Source organism: Malania oleifera, chromosome 13 (assembly GCF_029873635.1).
Source record: "Malania oleifera isolate guangnan ecotype guangnan chromosome 13, ASM2987363v1, whole genome shotgun sequence".
NCBI lineage: Eukaryota > Viridiplantae > Streptophyta > Magnoliopsida > Santalales > Ximeniaceae > Malania > Malania oleifera.
The window spans coordinates 14998790-15022951 of NC_080429.1; the positions used below are offsets into that span (position 1 = coordinate 14998790).

The 24162-nt window shown below is 37.3% G+C and overlaps 2 protein-coding genes across 2 annotated transcripts in view; one reads left to right on the top strand and one right to left on the bottom strand.

Annotated features, from left to right (window-relative positions):
- On the bottom strand, positions 1-21842 carry LOC131145447 (sorbitol dehydrogenase-like). Its single transcript, XM_058094528.1, has 6 exons — positions 21464-21842; positions 21206-21273; positions 20666-20902; positions 2392-2682; positions 1787-1974; positions 1-347 (listed from the first exon to the last, which is right to left on the bottom strand). Exons 1-6 carry the CDS (start codon positions 21588-21590, stop codon positions 155-157), a joined length of 1104 nt encoding a protein of 367 aa, XP_057950511.1. The 5' UTR covers positions 21591-21842; the 3' UTR covers positions 1-154.
- LOC131145448 (L-idonate 5-dehydrogenase-like) overlaps positions 21824-24162 on the top strand; it is a 3900-nt gene continuing 1561 nt past the window's right edge. Inside the window, exons 1-4 of the mRNA XM_058094529.1 lie at positions 21824-22342; positions 23143-23210; positions 23362-23598; positions 23866-24156. Of these exons, the coding sequence (XP_057950512.1) occupies positions 22231-22342; positions 23143-23210; positions 23362-23598; positions 23866-24156 (708 nt within the window). The 5' untranslated portion in view covers positions 21824-22230. The remainder of the gene's footprint in view (positions 22343-23142; positions 23211-23361; positions 23599-23865; positions 24157-24162) is intronic.

Below are 24162 nucleotides of genomic sequence, written 5' to 3' on the forward strand. Positions count from 1 at the left end.
TATCTAAAGGCATTGGCATCTGAGCTTTATTAGCAACAATAATACGAGGATTGACGGTTGCAAGAAGTTAAATGATGTAATTTTAAGTTCTTCTTCTTCTTCTTATAAGTTTAATATCCACATAGCAGAAGCTTCATGAAAGAAATAGCAGCATCTACAGATTAAACATGACCTTAATGGCATTGCCACCGCGAGCACTAGTTTCAAAGCCTTCTTCTACCTCCTTCTGCGAGAATCCAAACCTGTGAGTGATAAGAGGCTTCACATCTATCTTACCACTCCTCAGAAACTCAAGGCATAGTGGCCATGTGTTCTTGTATCGAAATATCCCGACGACATCAACCTCCCTGATAGTAACAGATGAAATATCAGGAGTAATGCAAAAAAATCAAGAAATAATTGAAGGCATCCAATGCTTTTATAAAATAATTCAAGTTCTCGTGATGAGTTTCACATGTTTGTTTCTTCCAAATCTCAACTTCTATGACAAATTTTTACCAAATTCTAGTTAGCATCCTGACACAAAAGTTTTATTTCCTAAAAGTATAATTTTCTTCAAAACCATAAAAAACTGGTTGAACTTTCAAAGGGATCTACAAGCGTAGTTGCGTTTCTCATATTCCTAAATTATCATTTTCAGAGGATCTACTCTTTTGGGAGGTAAGGTTGAAAAGGAACTTGCTTAAAGTCTTGAAGATGATGTTGGATTTGTTCACAGGCGTGCTTGAGATATGTTTGGTGCCATTGCCACTATGTACATATGCATACATACATGTGCCTGCGTTGCATACTTGAATCTGTAGTTCACATGTGTAGTTTCCTTCTAATGCTATGTGTAGTGTGCAATGTTTGTGGCAAACTCACCGTGACACACAGACTTGTCAAGAAGTATGAAACAGACTTGTGTAAGAACATGATAACTTAGTATGAGATGTTCTATAGGTTTTTGATAAATATATGGAGGGCATGCCCCCCGGTTTAGCATGAAAAAAACACAGTTTTAGGCCATTGTAACCAGAGACTTAGATTTGAGTCAACTAACAGTGTTTCAGAATAAATTATTATTCTAAAGGGATGTCTCTAAACTTGTATACCCTTCTTTCTTGACATTGAATTTTTAGGCCCAACTATTTTGTTTGGTTTATCCTAGCACTCATGCTGGTGGAATATTTTGAGATGACTGGAAAATTTTAAGCAGGAAATGTGAGCTGCACATTGAAAATTCGCTTAAAAAATTATTTTATTGATCTTGGGAACATGGATTTCAGGCATGGGTTTGGATTTGTGTACGTTTGGATGAAACTCAATATAATCTTGTATTGCATTTGGTTGAAATCCATATAATTCCAAATCCGGGGCCTAAAATCCACACTCACAGACACAATCTTTGGACTGGAATGGAAAACAAATAAGAATTTTAGCATAGATAACCATTTGAGACCTTAAATTTTTATTTATTTATTTATAGCAAAAAGGAGGACCTAGTTTCATGGCTGGGTAATAGTTCAAGTATGACTGGTAATTCTTCTGGTATTGGGCATGGCTGCGAATCAATAACCACTAATAAGTTGTAAGTTTCTCAAATAGGTAAAAGATTCTGGGTATTTATCTGACACATCACTGGCTTGGTTTTTAAGCAAGGCAGACAACAGATAATCATCAATAAGATGTAAATTTCACAAATAGATTAAAAAAATTCTAAGAAGCATTCCTCATTCCTTCTGGGTAATAATAATGAATGAAAATATGAGTAATTAGTGAAAACAAAGAAATGAAAATTAAGTACCTTGCAGCAGCAGGAGTAAGAGGGACAGACATTTCATTATGGCCCATTCCCACAAGGCACACCTTGCCACCAGCACTAGTTGCACTAAGAGCTGTTGAAACTGTTTTTTCAAACCCAGCACAATCAAAAGTCACATCCACTCTGCCCCCCATAACTTTATGGATCAGAACTACTTCTTCAGCCACATCCTGTAGAATGCTGTGTGTTTAAAATAGCAATAGAGCACAAGCAAAACCACTAGAATAAAAACTAAACACATCTTGATAGAGTAAGCAAAACACATATCATTATAACATGATGTTTCCAGAATTTAGGGGTTTGGTGGTGTTGATTTGAGTTGGGGGTGTTTTTTTTGGGGGGGGGGGGGGGGGGAGCTGCCCATCCTAGTGGTCTCCACCTCTCTCGTTCCGTTAGAAGAAGTAAAAGCCATGCAGAATAGTACAATGGAAATGCACAAGGTGAGACAAAAAAAAATTCCAAGTATTGTTCGTTATTTATTTTCTTTGAGTATATTAGCTAGCACTGCAAAGGAGGGGAGGGATTAAGGCTCCAATGGAATGGTACTCTGTTGGAATGATACATTTTTCATATAGGCTGGTAGAAACCTGAATATTTGTTGAGACTTTAATGACTTGATCCGCTCCAATATCCTTTGCAACAGATAAACGGCTTTCATCCACATCCACAATCACAATTCTTCGGGCTCCAAAAGCACGAGCTGCTAGCATCGCTACAAGTCCAATGGGTCCAGCTCCCATAATCAGCACATTTGTCGCTGGACCAATGTTCGCACGACGGCAAGCATGAACACCCACACTCAGAGGTTCACACATTGCTCCTTCCTCCACGCTCACATTCTCAGGCAGTTTAAAACATAAATCAGCAGGATGCACGACCTGTTCCAGGAAACATTGAATTTTTAACATTGCCTCTCATTTTCAAATGTTGGCTGGCAATAAGACATGCATTGACATTCTTGAAGACGAAAGCCGGCATAAATGGTAGTACACAAGGAGTTCAATTAGTTTGTAGCAATCATAAGATTTCACAGTTCAGAGAGTCTTCACAGTATAATGTGCTAAAATTTAGAAATAACACATAATAATGGTACAATCATATTTGATCAAACAGTAACACTGGAGGGTCACAAAAGCATAAGTGCATGTGAGGTGCAAACCTAGTTTATGAGTCTGTGAGATGTGCATCTTACAAGTTAACTAAAAACTCAACCATTGGAGTTGCTTGGCCTTGAGCTCTTACACCAGGTTGCCTAGACTGAGGCCCTCCATTGCACCTCCAAAAGAAAGGACCTAAGTCTTATTGCAATTTCTATTTCATTCACACACATCATTCCTTTATAGAAGAAAGAATCTGGGGCCAAAGTTTGTTGAGTTGCAGTAGGTGGAGACGTCGGCAGCACCAACCCCAGCCGCTTCAGTTGAAATATTGAGCTGCAGTAAATGGAGACCAGCAGCCACCTCTACCAACCCTGCCCACCATGGTTGAAATTAAGCCAACTACCCTTTGAATTCCAACCTCCATCCATGACTATATATAGGAGATGTATGTGTGTGTGCGTGTAGTCTGTATGGCAAGAACAGAGTGTGGAAGAAGTGTGAGGCAGACAGGAATTGTTGTTGAGAGAGAGAGAGTTGAGTTGAGCAGTGGCTCCTCCTCCTTGTATTTTTTCTCCCAGTTATAGTGAGATTGGTGTGCTCTGTGGACATAGGTCAATTTGGGTCGAACCATGTTAAATCTTGGTGTTCAACATTTTTCTTGTGCGTGATTGTTGTTCCTAGATCCCCCAACAATTGGTATTAGAGCTAGATCAGAGCAAAATCACCACATTGCAGCCTTTGCTCAATAACTCAAAACTGAGTTTTGAGCCCACCAATGTGTTCCTCTCATCGAGACAAAGCCAACAGTGCAAATCAGAGCTCGAACGGAGGTCAGACGAGCCCGCACGCGCCACCGGCAGTACGCCATCTTTTCCATGCGCCTCCAGATGCGTGTAGCTTCACGCACCGACGAGCTCATGGTGAGAGCTGAAGGTTGACGTCAGTGTCTGAGTCAGCACTCCGCAGTGCCACGTCACGCCACATGTTGTCCAGTCAGCCAAAACCCACTGCCACGTCAACCGTAGGTCAGCAGTCGGGACCCACTGCCATGCCAGCACCGGGACCCACTGCCACATCAGCACTAGGACCCACATGTACCACGTCAGCTGCCACATCAGCATGTGGCCCCATATTGCCACGTCAGTAAACGGCGTCAATCATGGTTTGAAATCGTGGTAGTGGGTAGAGTAACGTAACGGTAAAGGGTGTAACGGGAAGCAAGAGTAGCGGATGTTACATAACGGGAAGCGGGTGTAATGGCCGTGAATTTTTTTGAAGCACGCACAACCTTGTGCATATTAGCGTACTTGCAAGTTTTAAGCTTTTAGCCCTTCTTACGAAGAGTTTCAGTGTATTTTGGATCCTTTAGTTCGACTAAGTTATTTGGTAAGGGCAACAAGTTTACATTTGTTTTAAACCATCATTGATAGAAAAATTACGTGTGTGCGTATTTATATTCTCCTTGTTCTTATTTGTGATAAATTGTTATGTATACATTATACATTCCATTAATCTATCAGACACATAGGAAATACGAATAATGCAAATGTAAACTAGCTAGAAAAGAAAGAAGATTGAAGTTGAAAAATATAGAACATAAATATCACATTACTAATATCATCAAAATAGAAATATTTTCCTAACAAGTTAATATTTTTAAATTGTTAATTAATGAATAATGCATCTCTTGTGAATATTTAAAGAATTAGTAAATTTTGTATCATTGTCATCTTTATTATGATCTTTTCCCCCTCTTGCCACATGGTATATTGATAATGATTTATAAAAGAGGGAAAAAGTGAGAAGAAAAAATAAAAAATAAAATAAATTTTGTGGTGTAACAGTCCAGTAGCAGTTACATAATGGTGGTAGCGGCCTTTACGTAACGGTTGTGGTTCATAACTGCTGTTACAACCGTGATTTTTCTTCCCACCAATTTCGCGATGTGTAACGGTATTCATAACCAAAAAAACCATTACGTAACGGCGTTACGTAACGGTTGCGACCTTTATTTAAAACCATGGTGTCAGTAACGACATCAGGCATATTCCATTAAAGAGGAGAATATTCCGTTAAGTTTAACGGAGTATGACCCAAAAGTTTGATCAAATTTTCAGAGCCATTTCAGGTCCATTTCTTGAACAACTTGAACAATTTCTAAGCTTTCAAATGTTCCAGATCCAACCATACTGTCCATTTGAGCTGATTCCATCTCTAGATAGGCGAATCGAGATGTTGATTGGAAAGAGCTCAAATATCGAGATGTTTGATGGCACCAATTTTGGTTTCTAGAAGATGCAAATTGAGGACTACTTGTTTGGTAAGAAGTTGCACTTACCATTGAAGGGAAAACTAGAATCTCTGAAGGAGGGTGAGTGGGAGTTCCTTAACCAAAAAGCTCTCGAAGCTATCAGGATAACGCTAGCAAAGTATGTTGCCTTCAATATCAAGCACATGACAACCACTAAGTCTCTTACGGATGCGCTCTCCAACATATAGAGCTACCATCAACCACCAATAAGGTACACTTAATGAAAAGGTTAAGTACCATGAACATGTCCACAGGTGAAAGTTTTAGTAGACAGCTAAATAATTTCAACAAGCTGTCGGATCAACTCGCCTCAATTGGAATTACATTTGATAGTGAAATCCGTATCTTACTGATTCTTAGTTAGTTGTCTAAGAGTTGGAAAGGTATTGTTACTGCGATCAGTAGCTCCGTAGGGAAATCGAAGTTGAAGTATAACGAGGTCATCAACATGATTTTGACGGAAGAGATGAGGATGCAGTCAAACAATGCCTTCACTTCAAGCTCAGCCTTGAACGTGGAAAGCCGAGGGAAAGTAAGCGGGCATGGACGATCAAACAATCACGGAAAATCTAGGACTAGGCGGTTTGGATCCAGAAATCCCAGAGGTTCCCAGGGCACAAAGAAAATTGAATGTTGGAACTGTGGAAAGACTGGACATTACAGAAACCAGTGCAAAGGTCCAAGGAAAGAACATGAGGCGAAGACAGAAGCAAATCTCGCCTCTTTTTTAGGAGAAGGAGATGCACTGATATACTCTTTGGAAAGTAAGCAGGAGTCTTGAGTCTTAGATTCCAGAGCCTCATTTCATACCACTTGCAGCAGAGATTATCTAGAGGAGTATACACCAGGTAATTTCGATAAGGTGTACCTTGGCATAATCAACCTTGCGACATAGTCGGCAAGGCAATAATTAACCATACACTCACACCACTTGTATCTTGTGTAAAAAGAAGGGGCACATAAAATTTGATTGCCAGTCTAAAAGAAAATGTGTGAAACCCAAACGAGTATGGAAAGTCAAAGAATCACCGACTCCTAACCCATCGAGAATCAAAAACAGAAAAATGATATGGGTTGTTAAGAAAGAAAACCCCTTGAAATTCAAGGAAAAATTTACTCAAACAGGAATTACATGATCACACAATTCTTCTTTATCATTTAGGATTAGCTATAGGGGGTAGTGATGACTATAGACTTGGGAAAAGGTTTGGACTTCAAATGTCAAATCTTAGTATATGCACTCACTACTATTATTATACTAAGAACCATAGAGAAGTAAGCCAAGACGAAAATTTAAGTGTTTTATCCAATCTGAATTTAATTCATATATATCATAATGATGCGGTAAAACATAAAAATATATTGGCTATAGCTAGCTAAAGTAAACTCCACTTCCAAATGGACCAAGCATATCTACCACGTAATCAATTCTAAATGTTTAACACATGCTTAAAGATAAAACATCTTAAGTTAAGCAACTGTTGTCCATTACACAGATATGAGCTTTAGGGATCCATCATATTCTATATATCTTTAACCCTAATTTCATTAATCAAAATTTGGTCATCACTCTAGGTATAAGCACCAATGATAATAAATTTCATATCTACTAGTGCTAATTAACAAGACATTCCTCATAATCAAAATTAGAGGCAACCACTAAAGGGATTCTAGTTTCACAGATTAATCAAAATGTTCTCTTTGATCTTAAATATAAAAGTCCTCTAATCTTGGTTCACCATCTCCTCCATAGGAACTTCTTGCCAAATCACAATCACATCTGGTAAAGTTCCATGCATCCATCGGCTCGTATCCTGATAGAAATCATGATCATATCCAAAGGGTATTTGCCACTCTCCTAAGAGCATTGTTCAAAAGTATTCATATTCTCCTTGATACTCTTTGCTCAAGCCTGGACATGATCACTAGCACGAAATTATTTTGAAAAATGTCCTACTTCAGCGGAATACTCCTTTGAACAAAATAGAAATTTAATCTTTAAGAGTATTTATCCTATACTTCTTTCACAAGCTCTCAAAACTCAAGAAAAATCCTTTAGAGCTTTATATCTTAAATGAAGTTGAATGGCTAAATTAATTGCACTAGGTTTCAAATTTAAATAAAATTCATATTCCAAAAGAAACCTGTGCACGAGCAGTTATATCTAAAAGCCATTTGAACTTGGGCCTCTATCACATATTGAAATTCGTAAGAAAAGAGGCATCCTAGGCTTATGACCCTAAAGAGGTATTGATTGTAATTTCTTTTTTTCTTTTTTTCTTTTTTTTTTGTCTTCTAAGCCTATTCATCCAAAGTCAAGCATATGTCATTAAAAATCTAGATCGCTTAGCTAAAGAATTTGAAAAATAAGAAAAGGCATAAGATGGATAAGTGCATGCATGCTTATATGGAACGCCAACTGCATGACTGATGCAGTGTCTTATGAATTGCATGCTAATGGATCAACTCTTTTGGTCTCTACTTTAAAATTCTAAACTTCATTCAGGACCAAAATGATCTATCATCTTGTGTTAATTTAATATCACATTATTAGATGATCATCCATGAACTAAGGGAAACTGCATGGCATAGGGAAAATACTTCATCTCACACACACTCATTCGAGTTGTCATTCTATTGTGAAACCCTACTGCATAATTTTTTCATAATCTTTGAAAATTGCCTTGATTGACTATCACATGCTGAATTGAAATACACCTATGCGTGCTTGAGGATATACAGGGGAGCTGAGCTCCATCATTAGGAAAAAGTGCTTTTATGTAACATTCTTGTGAATTCATGTGCATCGGATCATCATTTGTTTTTGGCCTAAGGCTCTTGTAAAAACCATGAGCATCATATCCTGTTTTGTTTGAAATATGAGATGATATGGATTATTCTTGGGATTTATGAACTTTGCATGTCTTACATTGTGGTCTTCTTATGCACATGAGTTCTACAGGAATAAACTTGCTAGATGAATAAAAATGGCTTAATCTTATATCCATTAAAAGCATTTAAGAATTTAAGACTATTTGCTTATATAATTTTGCACTTATCATCCTTAATTGGTATAAGAAATTGTTTGCATCCAAGCTTGCTTTCAAATTGAAAGGGGGAGCTACTTGTTCTAAAAATCTACGACTCTGAAAAGATTAAATCTATCTTTGCTTTATACTTTGTGAGTTTGTTTGTGTTGTGCTGCATAACTATTATATCTCTTGGATGTTGATAGTTACATTTATGTTTTCTATCTTGATCATGCTGAGTTGTTTAAGTTGGTAGTTGTGAATAAATTGTTAATTTAAAACTCAATCAGGTCATTTCTATAAAGGTATTTTTGGGAAAATGCTCTATTTTCAAACGGTATATTGCCGAAATTTCCAAAAAAATTTCCCCATTATATCTTGCATATAAATTTCATACTCAATGCCTTGCTTTCGTGTCTTATATTCACAGTAGTCCTATTTGCTGCTGCCAAAAGGGGGAGAAGAGAGGCAAAATTGGGTACTTGGGAAGAAAATATTTGAACCTTTAAAATCTTTACATTTCTCTTATGCATACTTTCAGGGGGAGTCTTTCTTGGCTGTACCCACTTTTGCATAAAGTATTTGTCATCATCAAAAAGGGGGATTTGTGTGCAGGATCAATTGGGAGTATCATATGGTGCACAGTTGAAAGAAAATGAAGACCCAAAGTTTTTGTTGTACTTTATATTTCATTTTATTCGGGTCTGTAATATTTAAATATTAATGGTCTGTAATAATTAATGCATTGCATGTATGATAGGACAAATAAGTTCAAAGACCTTAGATTGACTATAGGGAACCAAATGACCGTAGGGCACCCTCGTTCGACCGACGCCGAACTTTTGGAATGAACTCTCAAGACGTTAGACTGACCATAGGACCCAAAATGTTGCATGAAAAGTCTCCCATAATCTTAGAATTAATTATTATGTGAATAGGGGTGACTTCATAAGAAGAATATGACTGAATTGCACAAAGTTGGTGTGTTCGGTCGACCGAATCCTAACACACAGAGCACTTCAGTCGACCGAACCTCCACAGAGTCAATGATTTGACCAATTGATCGACCGTCCTTAAAATGAGCGTCAACGCACTGGTCGACCGAATTGGCACGTGGGAAATCCCAACGCCCTGGTCAACCGAACTCCCAGTTGTAAAATGGCCCTGATCGACAGAACATTCAACTTCGGTCAACAGAACTTAGCCCGGTTGACCGAACCTCGGAGGTTCAAACATTGCCTCAAGTATGATTGACCAACACCACAGTTCAAAAATCCCTTGGTCTACCGAACTAAGCTATCCGGTCGACCAAACCGAACCTCTCGAGTTGCTCAAATTTTATCGAGTTTAAAACGTGATTAATTTTTATTAACCCTATGTAAACTTTCTCAAAAATAAGGTATAGGTCCCAAACAGTTACATTTTTTCGGGTGTCTATATATACCCCCTCATTTGTTTGGATTAGTACCTGATTAGCAAATATCATTAGCAAAATATCCTCTGAAATTTCTTAAGCCCTATTTTCACATTCAAGCTTACATACTCCACCCATTCTCATTCCTTTGCAAAAGCTACTTTGGTGAGAGAGTATTTTTTAGATAATCTACACTGCCATTACAAGCTTACACTCCCATTTGTGTTGATTGATTTTGTGATTTTATTGAAAGTAAGCCAAAAGTTTTCCCCCCTGATTTAATCCATAAATCTATTTCATGGGGAAACTTTCATAAGCTTGTGAGTTTTTCATAATCATTGCAATACTCAAGAGCTTTTCCTTTGTTGTGAAGAAAATATTTTTTGACAAGCTAATTTTCTAAATATCTCATGAGCTTATCCTTGAAAAATATTTACGAGATTTTTACTTGGGTATTTCAGATCTTTGATATTGAGCATTGTGATTGATAATGTTATTTTGAATCAAAGATCCCTAAACATACACTCTTACACTCTGACTGCTATACTTACATTATTTTTTAGAGTGGACATTTAAACTACATTGACCTTATCATATCCTATCATATTGTAGTGTGTTGATTATACTAGTACAAATCTACTTGTTGGAGAAGCATTTATTGTGTACAAACTTTGTATTTTGAATTGGTTGTATTCCAGGTATGGCCTGAGGGGGCGTTAATCTAGCTTGGAAGGATTGGTTGTAAAGGTTGAGGTCAGTCTTGCTTTAATTTGACCTGATTGTATTAGGTGTTGCTCCACCTGTTAAGTGAGCTGTAATGGAATTCTTGTGCTTGTGAGCCAAGGCAGGGACGTAGGCTGTATTGACCGAACACCGATAACATATTTTGTGTCGACTCTCTGTTTAATTTACGCATTTTCAATTCCGCACATGTATGCTTGTACTTAAACTGCTGTGAATATTTTAATTGCTTTAAATATTTTTATACATATTTGCTTGGGGGAATTGAGTCTATTTTAGAAAGACCCTAGGTTGTGCTGTTGTTGGATTAGTTGAACCTAGGGGAGAAATTTTTAAATCTCCAATTCACCCTCCTCTTATGATCACACCAATTTCAACAAATATATTCCAAACCTGAGAAAGAACTTAATCTCAGTCAGACAATTGGCAGATGAGGGATACATCACTACATTCATTGGCGATGAATGGAAGATTTCAAAGGGTGCACTAACGATTGCACATGGTAAGAAAACTGGAACACTTTATCTAACCTCCAATGTCTGCATGTCTATTTCAGTTGCCATGGGAAATGACGATAGCAACATTTGGCACCAACGACTCGGTCACATGAGCGAGAAGGGACTCAGTGTAATGCACTCCAAGGGAAAATTAAGTGGTCTACAGTCAGTAGAGATTGACATGTGCGAGAATTGCATACTCGGGAAACAAAAGAGGGTTAGTTTCCAGACATACACCCGTACCCCAAAGAATGAGAGACTAGAACTAGTCCACTCAGATGTATGGGAACCGATGACCATCTCATCCATAGGCGGAAGGAATTATTTCGTCACATTTATTGACGATCATTTTCGGAAGGTATGAGTTTACTTTCTGAAACATAAATCAGATGTCTTTGATGCCTTTAAGATTTGGAAAGAAATGCTTGAAAATGAAACTGGTTTAAAAATCAAGAAGCTAAGAACTGACAATGGTGGTGAGTATGAAGACACTAGGTTCAAGAAATTTTGCTATGGGCATGGTATCAAGATGGCAAGAACTATGCCAAGTACGCCCTAGAACAATTGCGTAGCCGAGCGGATGAACCGATCATTGACTAAAAGAGTCAGAAGCATGCATATACACCATGGTTTTAAATAACGGCCGTTACGTAGTGTAACGACCGATATGTAACGGAAATCGGAGGCCCCGAAACCAATACGGGCCGATAATGCGGTTCGGAAAAAATTCACGGCCGTAACGGCCGTTACGAAGACGTAACGGCACGTAACGGCCGATACCCCAACGTTACACGTCGTAACAGACCGTTACATGGCCGACAGGTCGTAGATTCGTTGAAGGCTTTCTGCTGCAGGCAACAGGCAGCAGCGCTGCTTTCCCCCTCTCCCCAGTCCCCACACCCATTTGCCATTCAAAGGGTAAAATGGAAAATTAAAAACTGACCTTGAAAATTTGTTGGCCGAAGCAATACGAAGGCTTCGAAGCCTGAGAGTGAGCACACCGAGCAGAACTACTCATATTCGCACTTCGCAGCCTTCCAGGACTCAGGAATTGCAGACTTGCAGTTGCAGCAACTTGGCGAGTCACCAGCGACGGGTCTGCAGCAGCTCCGCCGCCCCTGCGAGTCGCCGATAGCCCGTCGGCACCTTCCTCCGCCAGTCGCCACAAGCCAGCATCTCGATTTCAGCTTCGGAGCTTGGAGTCATTGCTGCTTTGTGCTTCGCAGCCTTCGCTCCTTCAAGGCTCCTCCGAGTTCCCTCAAATCCCTCCCCTCTCTCAGTCTGACTCGACTCCCAACGTATAAGACACTCAACACTCAACACCCACAACACTTATCAGTATGTTTTTTTTTTTTTTAAATTATATTTTGTTGTAAAATAGGTTTGTTAAATTGAATTAAAAAAAAAAAGTTATTTAATAAAGTAAAAAATTAGAAATCATTAATAATTATGTAAAATAAAATTTTCTTAATTTATAAATATTTTAATTGTATTATATTTTTTGAAAGATAATTATGAAAATTAATTCCATGATATAGCAAGCAATTATTAATAGTATATAATTAATATTTTTTAAGGTTAGTAAATAATTAATATTTATCAATAATAATTGAAGCCTTTTTTATAATAATATTTGAATATCCACTACTGCATTCACCATCGTAAACAAAGCATTAAAATAATGTATGTACACAAGACATCCATGTGATGGCATTTTATATTATCTAGGCTTAATTGAGCTCTATTTTTCACCATTCTTAAAGAATTCCAAGGAATACTTTGCACAATTATTATAATATTTAGTCTTAGGATTTGCGAAACTTATAGAAATAAAATTAATTCATGGCACCAATTGGCTAACATACTATTTATGTTAGCAGGACAAAGTGGTCATTTTGATAAAGAAGATATCATATTCACTCCCATCTATTGAAAAAATATTTAATAATATTCATATTATAAAAGAAAAAAAAATTAAATAACATCTGTCACCCATTTTATGTTACATGTGTATCTACTTGCCATTTCTTGAGTAGGGTGACCCTGTTTATTAATATTTTTTAAGTTTTAAAAATATCATTTTGACCTTAAATTTAAAATTAGGTAAAATAAATGTTTACATCTATTTTTTGTTTTTAGTTATCAAATAAAGTAAAAATTGATAACTTAATAAAAAAAAAAATTAACCTAAATAGTTAATACATTAATAAATCTGATTTTTACTAATTACTACTGGAATTTGTAGAAAATTTTAATTTTAATCCATATACTGAGAAAATGCTTAAAAAATTAAATAGTCAATTTGTAATGTATGGATCTCTATTTGTGATGCTGTGATGTATATGAAAGTAGAGCAAAAGTCTTTTTTACCTTTAAAATTACAATGTTAATTTCTTATAGTTATAAATGAAAATAAAATCAAGCTATAAAAAATAATTAAAATATCTTTTTAAAGATAAAGGAATATATTTTTTTTGTAATAAAATATCTAATATTTTAAAATTTTGTTTATTTAAATATAAAAATAATAAACATTACTTATTATTTTTAATCAAATACTATACTTTATTTTTACATAATAAGTATTTAAAATTAGGTCTATTTAGTACTTATTATTTAATATTTACTAAATTACTAATTATATTATTCCTGTCATTGTAGAAAGGTTGTAACTTTGTATTTTCTTAATGTTTTGTGTAGAGATCATCAAATTAAGTCTATCAATATGTCACGTGATAGAGGAAATGAAAACTTACCTAGTGAGGATATTAGATGGCATTTTGGTACTGCGGTGGACGGTAATAGACATGCTATTGTGTGTAAGTTATGTGGGAAGATAATCAAAGGGGACATTACACGCTTGAAACAACACTTGGCACATAAAAAGGGTCAAGTAGCTGGATGCTCAAATGTGACCACACAAGTAAGAGAACAAATGATGAAATATCTACAACAGTATGCTGAGAAGAAAAGAGATAAACAAAAAAGGTAAGAAGAAGCAGAAGCCCAAATTAGAGGAGATTTTGAGAATTTGAGCGATGAAGAAGACTTGGAAGAAGAAAGTATGAGATTTGCTCGACAAGAAAGCATACGATCACAACAACAATGGGAAGAGAGACAAAGATTTCGAGCAAGAACAACTGGAAAGGGTAATATTTATGAAGAGGGAGGTGGCTCTGGCAGTGATGCTACCAGTGGTTTCAATAAAGCAAGAGCTCGATCATATAGTGGTCGAGAAGCTGGAGGTAGTGAACGACAATGGATCAATCCTGATGCCCCTGAAGCTAGACTAAAGGCAATGGATCCTATTTTAGAAAGAAGTAAGAGTGCGAAACAATCAAAAATCAACACAAAGTTACTGAAAGGTTTAAGAAGTAAATTAGGAAAAGCAGTTGGAAAATTCCTAATTTATAATCGGATTCCAGCGAATGTAGCTGACTCTCCATTTATGCAGCCTATGCTTGATATTGCTGCAGAGGTTGGAAATGGGGTGAAGGGTCCATCACCCTACGAGATATCTGAAATTTATTTGGAGCAAGAGTATCAAGAAATGAAAAATTATATAGCTTCTTTTGCTGGAATTTGGAAGGAGAGAGATGTAACACTTATGTGTGATGGTTGGTCAGGACCAACTAGAAAACACATTATAAACTTTTTAGTTTATTGCGATAGAGGCACAGTGTTTCATAAATCAGTTGATGCCTCTGATGTGCCAAGCAGAACAACTGAATATTATTTCAGGTAATTTTTTAATTTTAATTGTATATGCAAATAGTATTATGGACTTGCATGTTTTTAATTAAATAGTAGTAATTATTGAATCTATAATTTCATTTCAGATTAATGGACGAGGTGATTGAAGAAATTGGAGAGGAGAATTTTGTCTAAGTAGTGACTGATAATGAAGCTGCAATGAAGGCAGGAGAAAAATTATTAATGTAGAAGAGACCCAATTTCTATTGGATAGCATGTGCAGCTCATTGCATAGACCTTATTCTTGAAGATATTGGTAAGAAAAGTAACATGAAGAAGGTCTTAGAAGATGCAAGAACAATAACCTCATTTATTTACAACTACACATGGACAGTGAATTTCATGAAGAAATTCACAAATGATAAAGAGTTACTTCGCCTTGCCATCACTCGATTTGCCACAAATTTCATTGCTTTGAAGACTATTGTCAGGCATAAAAAAGCTCTAAGGGAAATGTTTACATCCAATGTTTGGAAAAACTCAAAGTTTGGAATGGCAAAATCAGGCTCAGCATATGATTCAAAGAAAATTATCTTAGACAAAGAGTTTTGGAAAAAGGCCTCTGATATAATTAAAGTGCAAGAACCCTTGGTGAAAGTTCTTAAATTAGTTGATGGTGATGAAAAACCAACCATGGGCTTCATATACGAGGCAATTGATAGGGCGAAGTTGGCCATTCAAAAAGATTGCCGGTTTTACAAAGATTATTGAAAAATTATTGACAACCGGTGGAGTTTTCAGTTGCACCAAGATTTGCACACTGCTGGTAAGTGTAACAAATACAATTTCTTATTATTTTAACTTTTAAATTATGCATAGTTGCATTAGAAAACTATTGATTAATATGTTTCTAAATTTAATTGTAGGGTATTTTTTGAACCCACAATTTCTTTATGGTGCCCCACCCTCTCCTGAAGTTACTAGAGAAGTCATGGATGGAGTTAAAAAAGTGATAACCAAGTTGGTACCCGATATAGATACTCAAATTCGGGCTATTAATCAAGTAAGTATTGATTCCATTAAATTGAATAATGAATTGTTCTAATATTCTGTAATATTTTCAAGAATAATTATTAATACATCTAATTAATTAATTATATTTCACAATCATCCTTTTTTAGTTGTTGCTATATCGAGATAGGCAGGAGACTTTTGGAACCCTGTTGGCACAAAGGGCAGTGAAACAAACAAATCCTGGTAAATATGGCTATATAGCTAAATAATGGAGAATGACTCTATTTTCTCTCTTTGTGTTCAAATTTGACTTTTGAAATATACGCTATACTAACATAAAACTCTTTTTAATTATTCATGCAGCTGAATGGTGGATTCATTATGGCTTGTGTGCTTAGAATTCTTAGCCGGACCACATCAGCTTTGAATTGTGAGCGTAATTGGCGCACCTTTAGCCTCATCCATACGAAAACAAGAAATAGATTAAAGTGCATGAGACTACAAAAACTTGTTTTCGTACATTACAACATGAGGTTTAAGTTAAGACATACAATGAGAAGAAGCCAACGAGAAATTGAAAAGGATTTCAATCCTATCAATTTGGACTACATTTTCGAAGAAGATGATCTTTTAAGTCAATGGTTAGAGGAGAGAGAAACACCACTACTCGACGGTCAGGACAATTCAAATTGGTTAAATGAAGAAGTTGGTGATACTACAGAAGGAGGTGATCAACGACCAATAAACGCGCATGATGATTCAAGTTCAAGCCCTGAACGTACACAAAGTGATGACAATCTTGATTTGAGCCCACCAAGTGATGATGATGGTAATAGTGGTGCTAGAGTTGGGGTTGGGGGGGGTGGCAGTGGTGGTGGCGGAGGCGGCGGTGTATAATATAATTATGGATATGATACAGGGACATCATTTGCAAGGGATATATATCCTTCTGATCCTTATGGACTACATGACATACCTGAAAATTATGACTTGGGTATTCCTCCAAGGAACCAATCTTCACAACCCTGGAGAAGGAGTGCTTGTGGTGACCCTAGTGATTCTACTGAAGATTCATATGGTGTGGTTCGTAGTTTTGGCGACTTTGGTTTAGATGGTTCATCATCACAATCATATGGATCTCATCCAACATATCCACATTATGTATCTCGGGACTCAGATTTTTATCCCAGTGGATCAGGAATCTCAGAATCTAGTGAGTCTTCTTCTACACACTACCCAGAGCCAGCCCCTGCCCCAACTTATAGACATTATTCAGGAGAATTTTCATCACCAGTACATTTTCAAGAGCAACAACAAAATGACGCAAACTTGGGTTCATTCAACTATGTATTTCCACAAGGATGGGGAGATAATTTCCCATCCCAATCTCAAGATACAGATGCAAATTATGAAGACCCTCCACGTCATTCTTTTTGGTGGTGACATGTGTTATGTTATAAATTTGTAATATTGTATTCATGTATTTTCAACTATTTATTGATATTTGATATTAATCACTTTTTAAATTCATGTATGTGTAATGTGTATATTAAGTATTAAGTCTAATGAGTATTGATTCATTTTTAGTAACTTTATGACTTTAATTGATTGATTCTTACATTTCTACATCTTGTTACTCATTAAAGTAATGTAAACTATTAAAAAATATGTTTTTTTTTTTGTAAACAACGCACTAAAATTAATATAAAAATCATAATGCCTATTAAAAAGCATTTGTAGATTGAATGAAAGCCTTCAAAATTCATTAAAAATCATGTATTAATGGATTTCATGCTTATTTTTTAATTTTGGCATGGTTGTGCATGCGTGAAAAAAATTCACGACCTTTACGCCCGCTTCCCGTTACGTAACACCCGCGTCTCCCGCGACACCCGCGACCATTTCACGACGTTACCCGCAACCGTGATTTCGAGCCATGATATACAGTCAAGTTTACCAAAGCAGTTCTGAGCAAAAAGAGTCAGCACAGTAAAATACTTGATTAACAAGAGTCCATCAATACCATTGGACTACTGTCTATCAGAAGAAGTATGGAGTGAAAAAGATGTGAGACTTTCACATTTGAAAGTTTTTTGTTGTATTGCATATGTACATATCAGTGATCATGTCAAAAACAAACTTGATCCAAAGTCTCGGAAATGTACCTTTCGTCGATTACGGTAAAGATAAGTGTAGGTATCACATTTGGACGACGAAAACAAGAAGGTGATCAGAAGCAGAGACATGATCTTCAATGAAAAGGTGATGTACAAGGACAAACATACAATAAAATCCACAAAACCATTTCAGAATTAAACAACCTATGTAGACATGGATGATGTCCTAGAAGGTGTCGGGACGCAACAGCAAAATGCCGAGATTCCTCAGGCGAAGGAACCTGTGGAACAGATCGTCACACAGCTCTGGAGCTTAGGAGATCTTTTCTGCCCCATGTACCAAATAAAAGGTATATGGATTATTTACTTCTTACAGATATGGAGGAGAGCCCGAATGCTATGATGAAGCATGTCAGGTGGGAGATTCGAGCAAATGGAAGTTTGCGATGAAGGACGAGATGAAGTCCCTCACCTTCAACAAAACGTAGAAACTAACTAAGTTGCCCAAAGGTAAGAAAACTATTCACAACAAATGGGTGTACATGATCAAAGAGGAGTATGATGGTACCAAGACGTACAAAACCCGGTTAATTATTAAAAGTTTCGAGCAGAAAGAAGGAATCAACTACACCGACATCTTTGCACCAGTTGTGAAGCTAACAACCATCAGATCAGTCTTTAGCATTGTTGCCTCAGCAGGCCTACATCTCGAGCAATTGGATGTAAATACGGCATTTTTTCAAGGTGAACTAGATGAGGAGATTTACATGTACCATCTAGAAGGATTCTCAGTGAAACGTAAAGAGGATCTTGTATTCAAGTTGAAGAAGAGCTTGTAGAGTCTCAAACAAGCTCCCAAGCAATCGTATCGAAAATTTGACGACTTTATGCATAGGAAAGATTTTCAAAAGTGCAACGCCGACCACTGTTGCTACTTCAAGAGGTACTAGTCTACCTATATCATTTTGTTGTTATATGTCGATGACATGCTAATCGCAAGACCAGATATAGAAGAGATCAGAAAATTGAAGCAGCAATTGTCAAAGGAGTTTGACATGAAAGACTTGGGTTCAACAAAACAGATACTTGGAATGCAGATCTCTAAAGCGGTTATCTTAGTCGGAGTATATTTTCCGTGTTTTACATAGATTCAACATGAGCAGCGCCAAAGTGGTAAATACACCATTGGCCGGACACTTCCGCCTTTCCAAGGATCAGGCTCTCCAGACAGATGAAGAGAAAGACTTCATGGCTAAGGTACCTTACGCCTCAACCATTGGAAGTCTCATGTACGCCATGGTTTGCACCAGACCAAACATTGGCCAAGCAGTGGAAGTTGTCAACAGGTTCATGTCAAATCTAGGGAAGACTCGCTGGGAAACAGTGAAGTAGATCTTGAGGTACCTAAGTGGCACTACTAATAAGTGCTTATGTTTCGGAAAATGAGACATGAAAATTAAAGGTTATGTAGATGCCGATTTTTCTGGTGAAGTTGATCACCGTAGAAGCACCACCGGATATGTGTTAACTATTGGCACAACAGCTGTTAGTTAGATGTTACAGATACAAAAGATTGTTACCCTATCCACTACAGAAGCTGAGTACATAACAGTGACAGAAACCAGCAAAGAGATGATTTAGCTTCAAGATTTTTTGACAGAGCTTGGAATAAAGCAGAAGAGGAAAGTTTTGCACAGCGATAGTCAGAGTACAATACATCTAGCAAAGAACTTTGCATTTCCTTCCAAAACCAAACACATTAGACTTCGTTATCACTTCGTCAGATCTCTATTAGAGGACGGAGTGCTAGCACTTGAAAAAATTCAAGGTAGCAGGAATCCAGCAGACATATTGACGAAGGTGGTGACTACAGAGAAGCTAAAGTTGTGCTCAACTTCAGTTAGTCTTCATGCTTGAAGACAGATGTGAGCACATCATTTACCTATACACTGGTTGAGATAGTGTCCTCATCTCTAAGTGGGAAATTTTTGAGTTGCAGTAGGTGGAGACGTCGGCAACACCAACCCCAGCGCTTCCGTTGAAATATTGAGCTGTAGTAAATGGAGACCAGTAGCCACCTCCACCAACCCTGCCCATAATGGTTGAAATTAAGCCAACTACCCTTTGAATTCCACCCCCATCCATGACTATATATAGGAGATGTGTGTGTGTGTGATCTGTGTGGCAAGAACAGAGTGTGGAAGAAGTGTGAGGCAGAGTGGAATTGTTGTTGAGAGAGAGAGAGAGTTGAGTTGAGCAGTGGCTCCTCCTCCTTGTATTTTTTTTCCCAGTTATAGTGAGATTGGTGTGCTTCGTGGACGTGGGTCAATTTGGGCCGAACCACGTTAAATCTTGGTGTTCAATTTTTTTTCTTGTGTGTGATTGTTGTTTCTAGATCTCCCAACAAAGTTCTGAACTGTAGTTTCATCACACATAAGAATCCAATGCTGGAATCAATATCCAGAGGACGACAGGTAAAACATTTGTTGAAACTTATTCATTGACACAGGTGTATTAGAATGCATGTGAAATAGTCAAGCAGTCATGGGGTTGTCCTTGAAATTAGCTCCTATAAAATGTGTGATGTACACTAGAGTATGCAGCTATCAGGAAAATTTTCTCAAAGTTTTCAAGTTGACTTTTTTTTTGTCACAGCTGACACCTGAAGCCTCAAGGCAGATGCCTCCAATAATATAACAAAGATAGTCCACATGGTAACCAAGATTTCTATATCAAGGTTTTATGCTTAAGAACATGTTCTCAAAGAGGTCAAAATGAATATCTTACAGCCATCAAATAGAACTAATGATGTGCTGACAATGGCTGCATATTAAGTAATTTCAGTTGCTCAAGGACACAAAAACTAAATCAAACAAATAGATTCAACTCAATTATAAATGATGTCCAATGAACTTCCTAATTGATAACTGAAAATTTTGGTTAACCTGATTGGCAAGAGAACCGTGAACAGGCGGAGTTGCGAAAAACTTCATCTCAGGGCATAAATTGTACCGGCCTTCTTTACAGAGGTTGCATCTCCAGCAGCTGATCCCAGGCTCCAATGCCACACGATCACCCGGCAACAGAGATTTCACCTCGCTCCCAACATCTTCTATAATCCCAGCACACTCATGCCCAATCACCATTGGTTCTTTCACAATAAAATCTGCACATCTCAAGTGCTGGAATTGAAAAAAAAAAAAAAAACAGTAATTATTATAGGGAATCAGAACAGCAAGATGGGAATGAAAATATACAAAGCAAACCCATTTATGGTGGAAAATTACCTGAAAAATAAGATAACAAGCAAAAATTATTTTAGTTCTCAATAAAATATTTCACTTACCCCCCCAAAAAAACATTTACTTCATTTGAAATCGATTGCCATTCCTGAATTTTAATGGAAAATCACATGATATATCCGATAGCAATTTTTACATTAACAGTGAACAATACACTAGCTGATTAGTCTTAGGGAGTTCCACCTTGAGGTAATGAACATCGCTTCCACAGATACCAACAGCTTTCATTCTGACTCTAACATCACGGGGTCCTAACAAAATATGCAAATATTAGTTATTCGAACATTATGAACGTAAGTGTAATCAATGAATCAGTGATATTAACGAAAATTTAATCAATATATTCCGAAAAGGTAGAAACCCATTAAATCATTTGATCGAATTTACATGAATATCGAGAAATAAATGATATAAAAAAAAAATGATCAGCAGATTCAGTACCAAGAGGAGGAAGCTTGAAAGGTTGAATTTTGAGGATGTTGACACCAATTAGCCAAGCAGCCATGTTCTCTTCTCCTCCATCATTGCCTTCCCCACCACTCCCTCGAGACATCCCTCCCTTACCCATTTGCTCTCTCTCTCTCTCACACACTGAAAATTGATTCTAAAGCTTCGTACAGTTGAGTCTGGGACAGTGGAGGTTTAGTCTATTTTAAGGTTCGTTTTATTCAAGAAATATATGGGAAGAAAGTGGGAATACCGGAAAGACAAGTGTCGGGATAGCCCTCAAAAAAGAAAAAAAAAAAAAAAAAATCAAGCGTAAGGATAAGCATACCGATGAGTCATCTTAATCTAAAGATCATACACAATGTGATGAGTCTTTTTCTTACACAGTGGTGACTGGCTTTTCTGTGGGCGGCTTTCAGTGTGTTTATTCCAATCTATCTTACAGCTTGGGCTCCATTCAGCCATAGGTGAGATTCTATATTTTTTATGCCATATGGTGAGGTCTTATTGGGCATCGTATCAAACCGGACAAAAATTAACCGGATGCCAAATGCCAATCACTGTTTGGAAGGTCCTATTCACCATTCCACCGAGAATTTGATTGGTGGACAAAGCTAAGAGAACAGTTGTACGTAGAAACAAAGTGTCAAGGACATTCTTGTGCTCCTCAAGTCAGTGCGAACTCCATTGAAGATCAAACCCAGCTTCACAGAGAGAGAGAGAGAGAGAGAGAGAGAGAGAGAGAGAGAGGGAAAGGAGGGATGCCACAAGATGGTGGAGAAGGCAAGCAGGGGGAAGAAGCAGAGAACATGGCTGCTTGGCTTCTTGGTATCAAAACACTTAGAATCCAACCTTACAATCTCCCTCCTCTTGGTAATTAATTAATGCTTTAATTCCCTTGCTTTTGCTGTTGAATTCTGAACCGGTGGCTTGTTTTGCCTTGGCATTGAAATATTTCCACTTATTGGCTTTTTTTTTTCCTTGAAAATAGAAAAGTGATCAAAATATGCTAAAATTTCTCCGTTGAAAACATCCCTAATGCAGCTCCCTAAGCCAAGAATTAAAGGGCAGAGTTTTAAAAAACTGCTCGAGTCTCCTTTCCTGAATCATCTTCCTCTGTTTAGGCAGAACAAAATTTAATTGAAAATTATAATTTGAAAATTAAAAGTAATAATGTTCGTCAAAGGACTTAAACATTGGACAAATGTAACCTGCATCTAATTTGCCCTACGAAACTCTCTGCAAGTCAGACCTGTTTTGTGTTTCTCAATTGTGCTCTGTTTGCTCCTTCAAAAATATATTTTTATAAGGTGTGGGGGATGGTTGGTGTGTGCTTCTCACCAGGTCTGCGTAGGGGAAAGACCCCAAGTCGTATGTCTTATGTCGATCCAGAATAGATCCTCCAACTTGAGCTCAAGCTAGTATACATAATTTAGGCTAGTTTAAATTGAATTACCCGCTTAAATATTTGCAGGATATAGTGTGAGAAAAGCATAATAATAAAATAATGATCCTTCAAATAGAAGGAATAATGGATCCACATCATCCACCATTCGGAGGACCAACTTAATTTGTTCAGTGGTTTAAACCATGGATGACTACTCATTTGCTCATACACATAAGGAAAAAGGAAGACAACTCATTTGCATCCTTTGAACTGTCTGTGATTTTAGGCCCTCATGATGTTAAAGTCCAGTTGAAGGCTGTTGGTATTTGTGGAAGTGATGTTCATCATTTCAAGGTGAAACGCTTTGTAACTCTCATGCTCATACAGTCATACCTTTGTTTACTTCTGACTGCATTAAAAATGTCATGACATTCCTAGAGCATGATATGTTTTTCTTTTTAACTTCTTAATTCTTATTGCCCTGGGTCTCTCTCTATGTTCTTAGACAATGAGATGTGCCAATTTCATTGTCAAAAAGCCGATGGTAATCGGGCATGAATGTGCTGGGATCATAGAAGAAGTTGGCAGTGAAGTTAAGTCTCTTGTAGCGGGCGATCGGGTTGCATTGGAGCCAGGAATAAGTTGCCAGAAGTGTGATCTCTGCAAAGAGGGTCGCTACAATCTATGCCTTGAAATGAAGTTTTTTGGATCACCTCCAACTAATGGTTCTCTTGCTAATAAGGTAGCTGAACATTGCAGTGATTCAAACTAGAATTCACAGCTGCATCTAATACAAAGGCAGTAACATAGAACAACCATGCTTCACTGAGCAGCCATATTTTCTTATATTTTTTTAAAAAAACAAAGATAAGCCCATCATCTAAATCTTTTAGGAATCTAAATCTTTTAGGAAACACAGGTTTGTGTTCATGTGTTCAAAATAAAATATGGGTTAATATGCCTAGTAAGTATTTGGAGAGTTGAGCAAACATGATCTTCCTTGTACCAGGTGGTGCATCCCGCAAGTCTATGCTTTAAACTACCTGATAACGTGAGCTTGGAGGAAGGAGCAATGTGTGAACCCCTAAGTGTTGGTGTCCATGCTTGTCGCCGTGCAAACATTGGTCCACAGACAAATGTACTGATTGTAGGAGCTGGACCTATCGGCCTTGTTACCATGTTGGCTGCTCGTGCTTTTGGAGCTCCCAGAATTGTCATTGTTGATGTTGATGATTGCCGTTTATCTGTTGCAAAGGACCTCAGTGTGGATGAAGCCATACAAGTTTCAACCAATATAGAGGTTTTC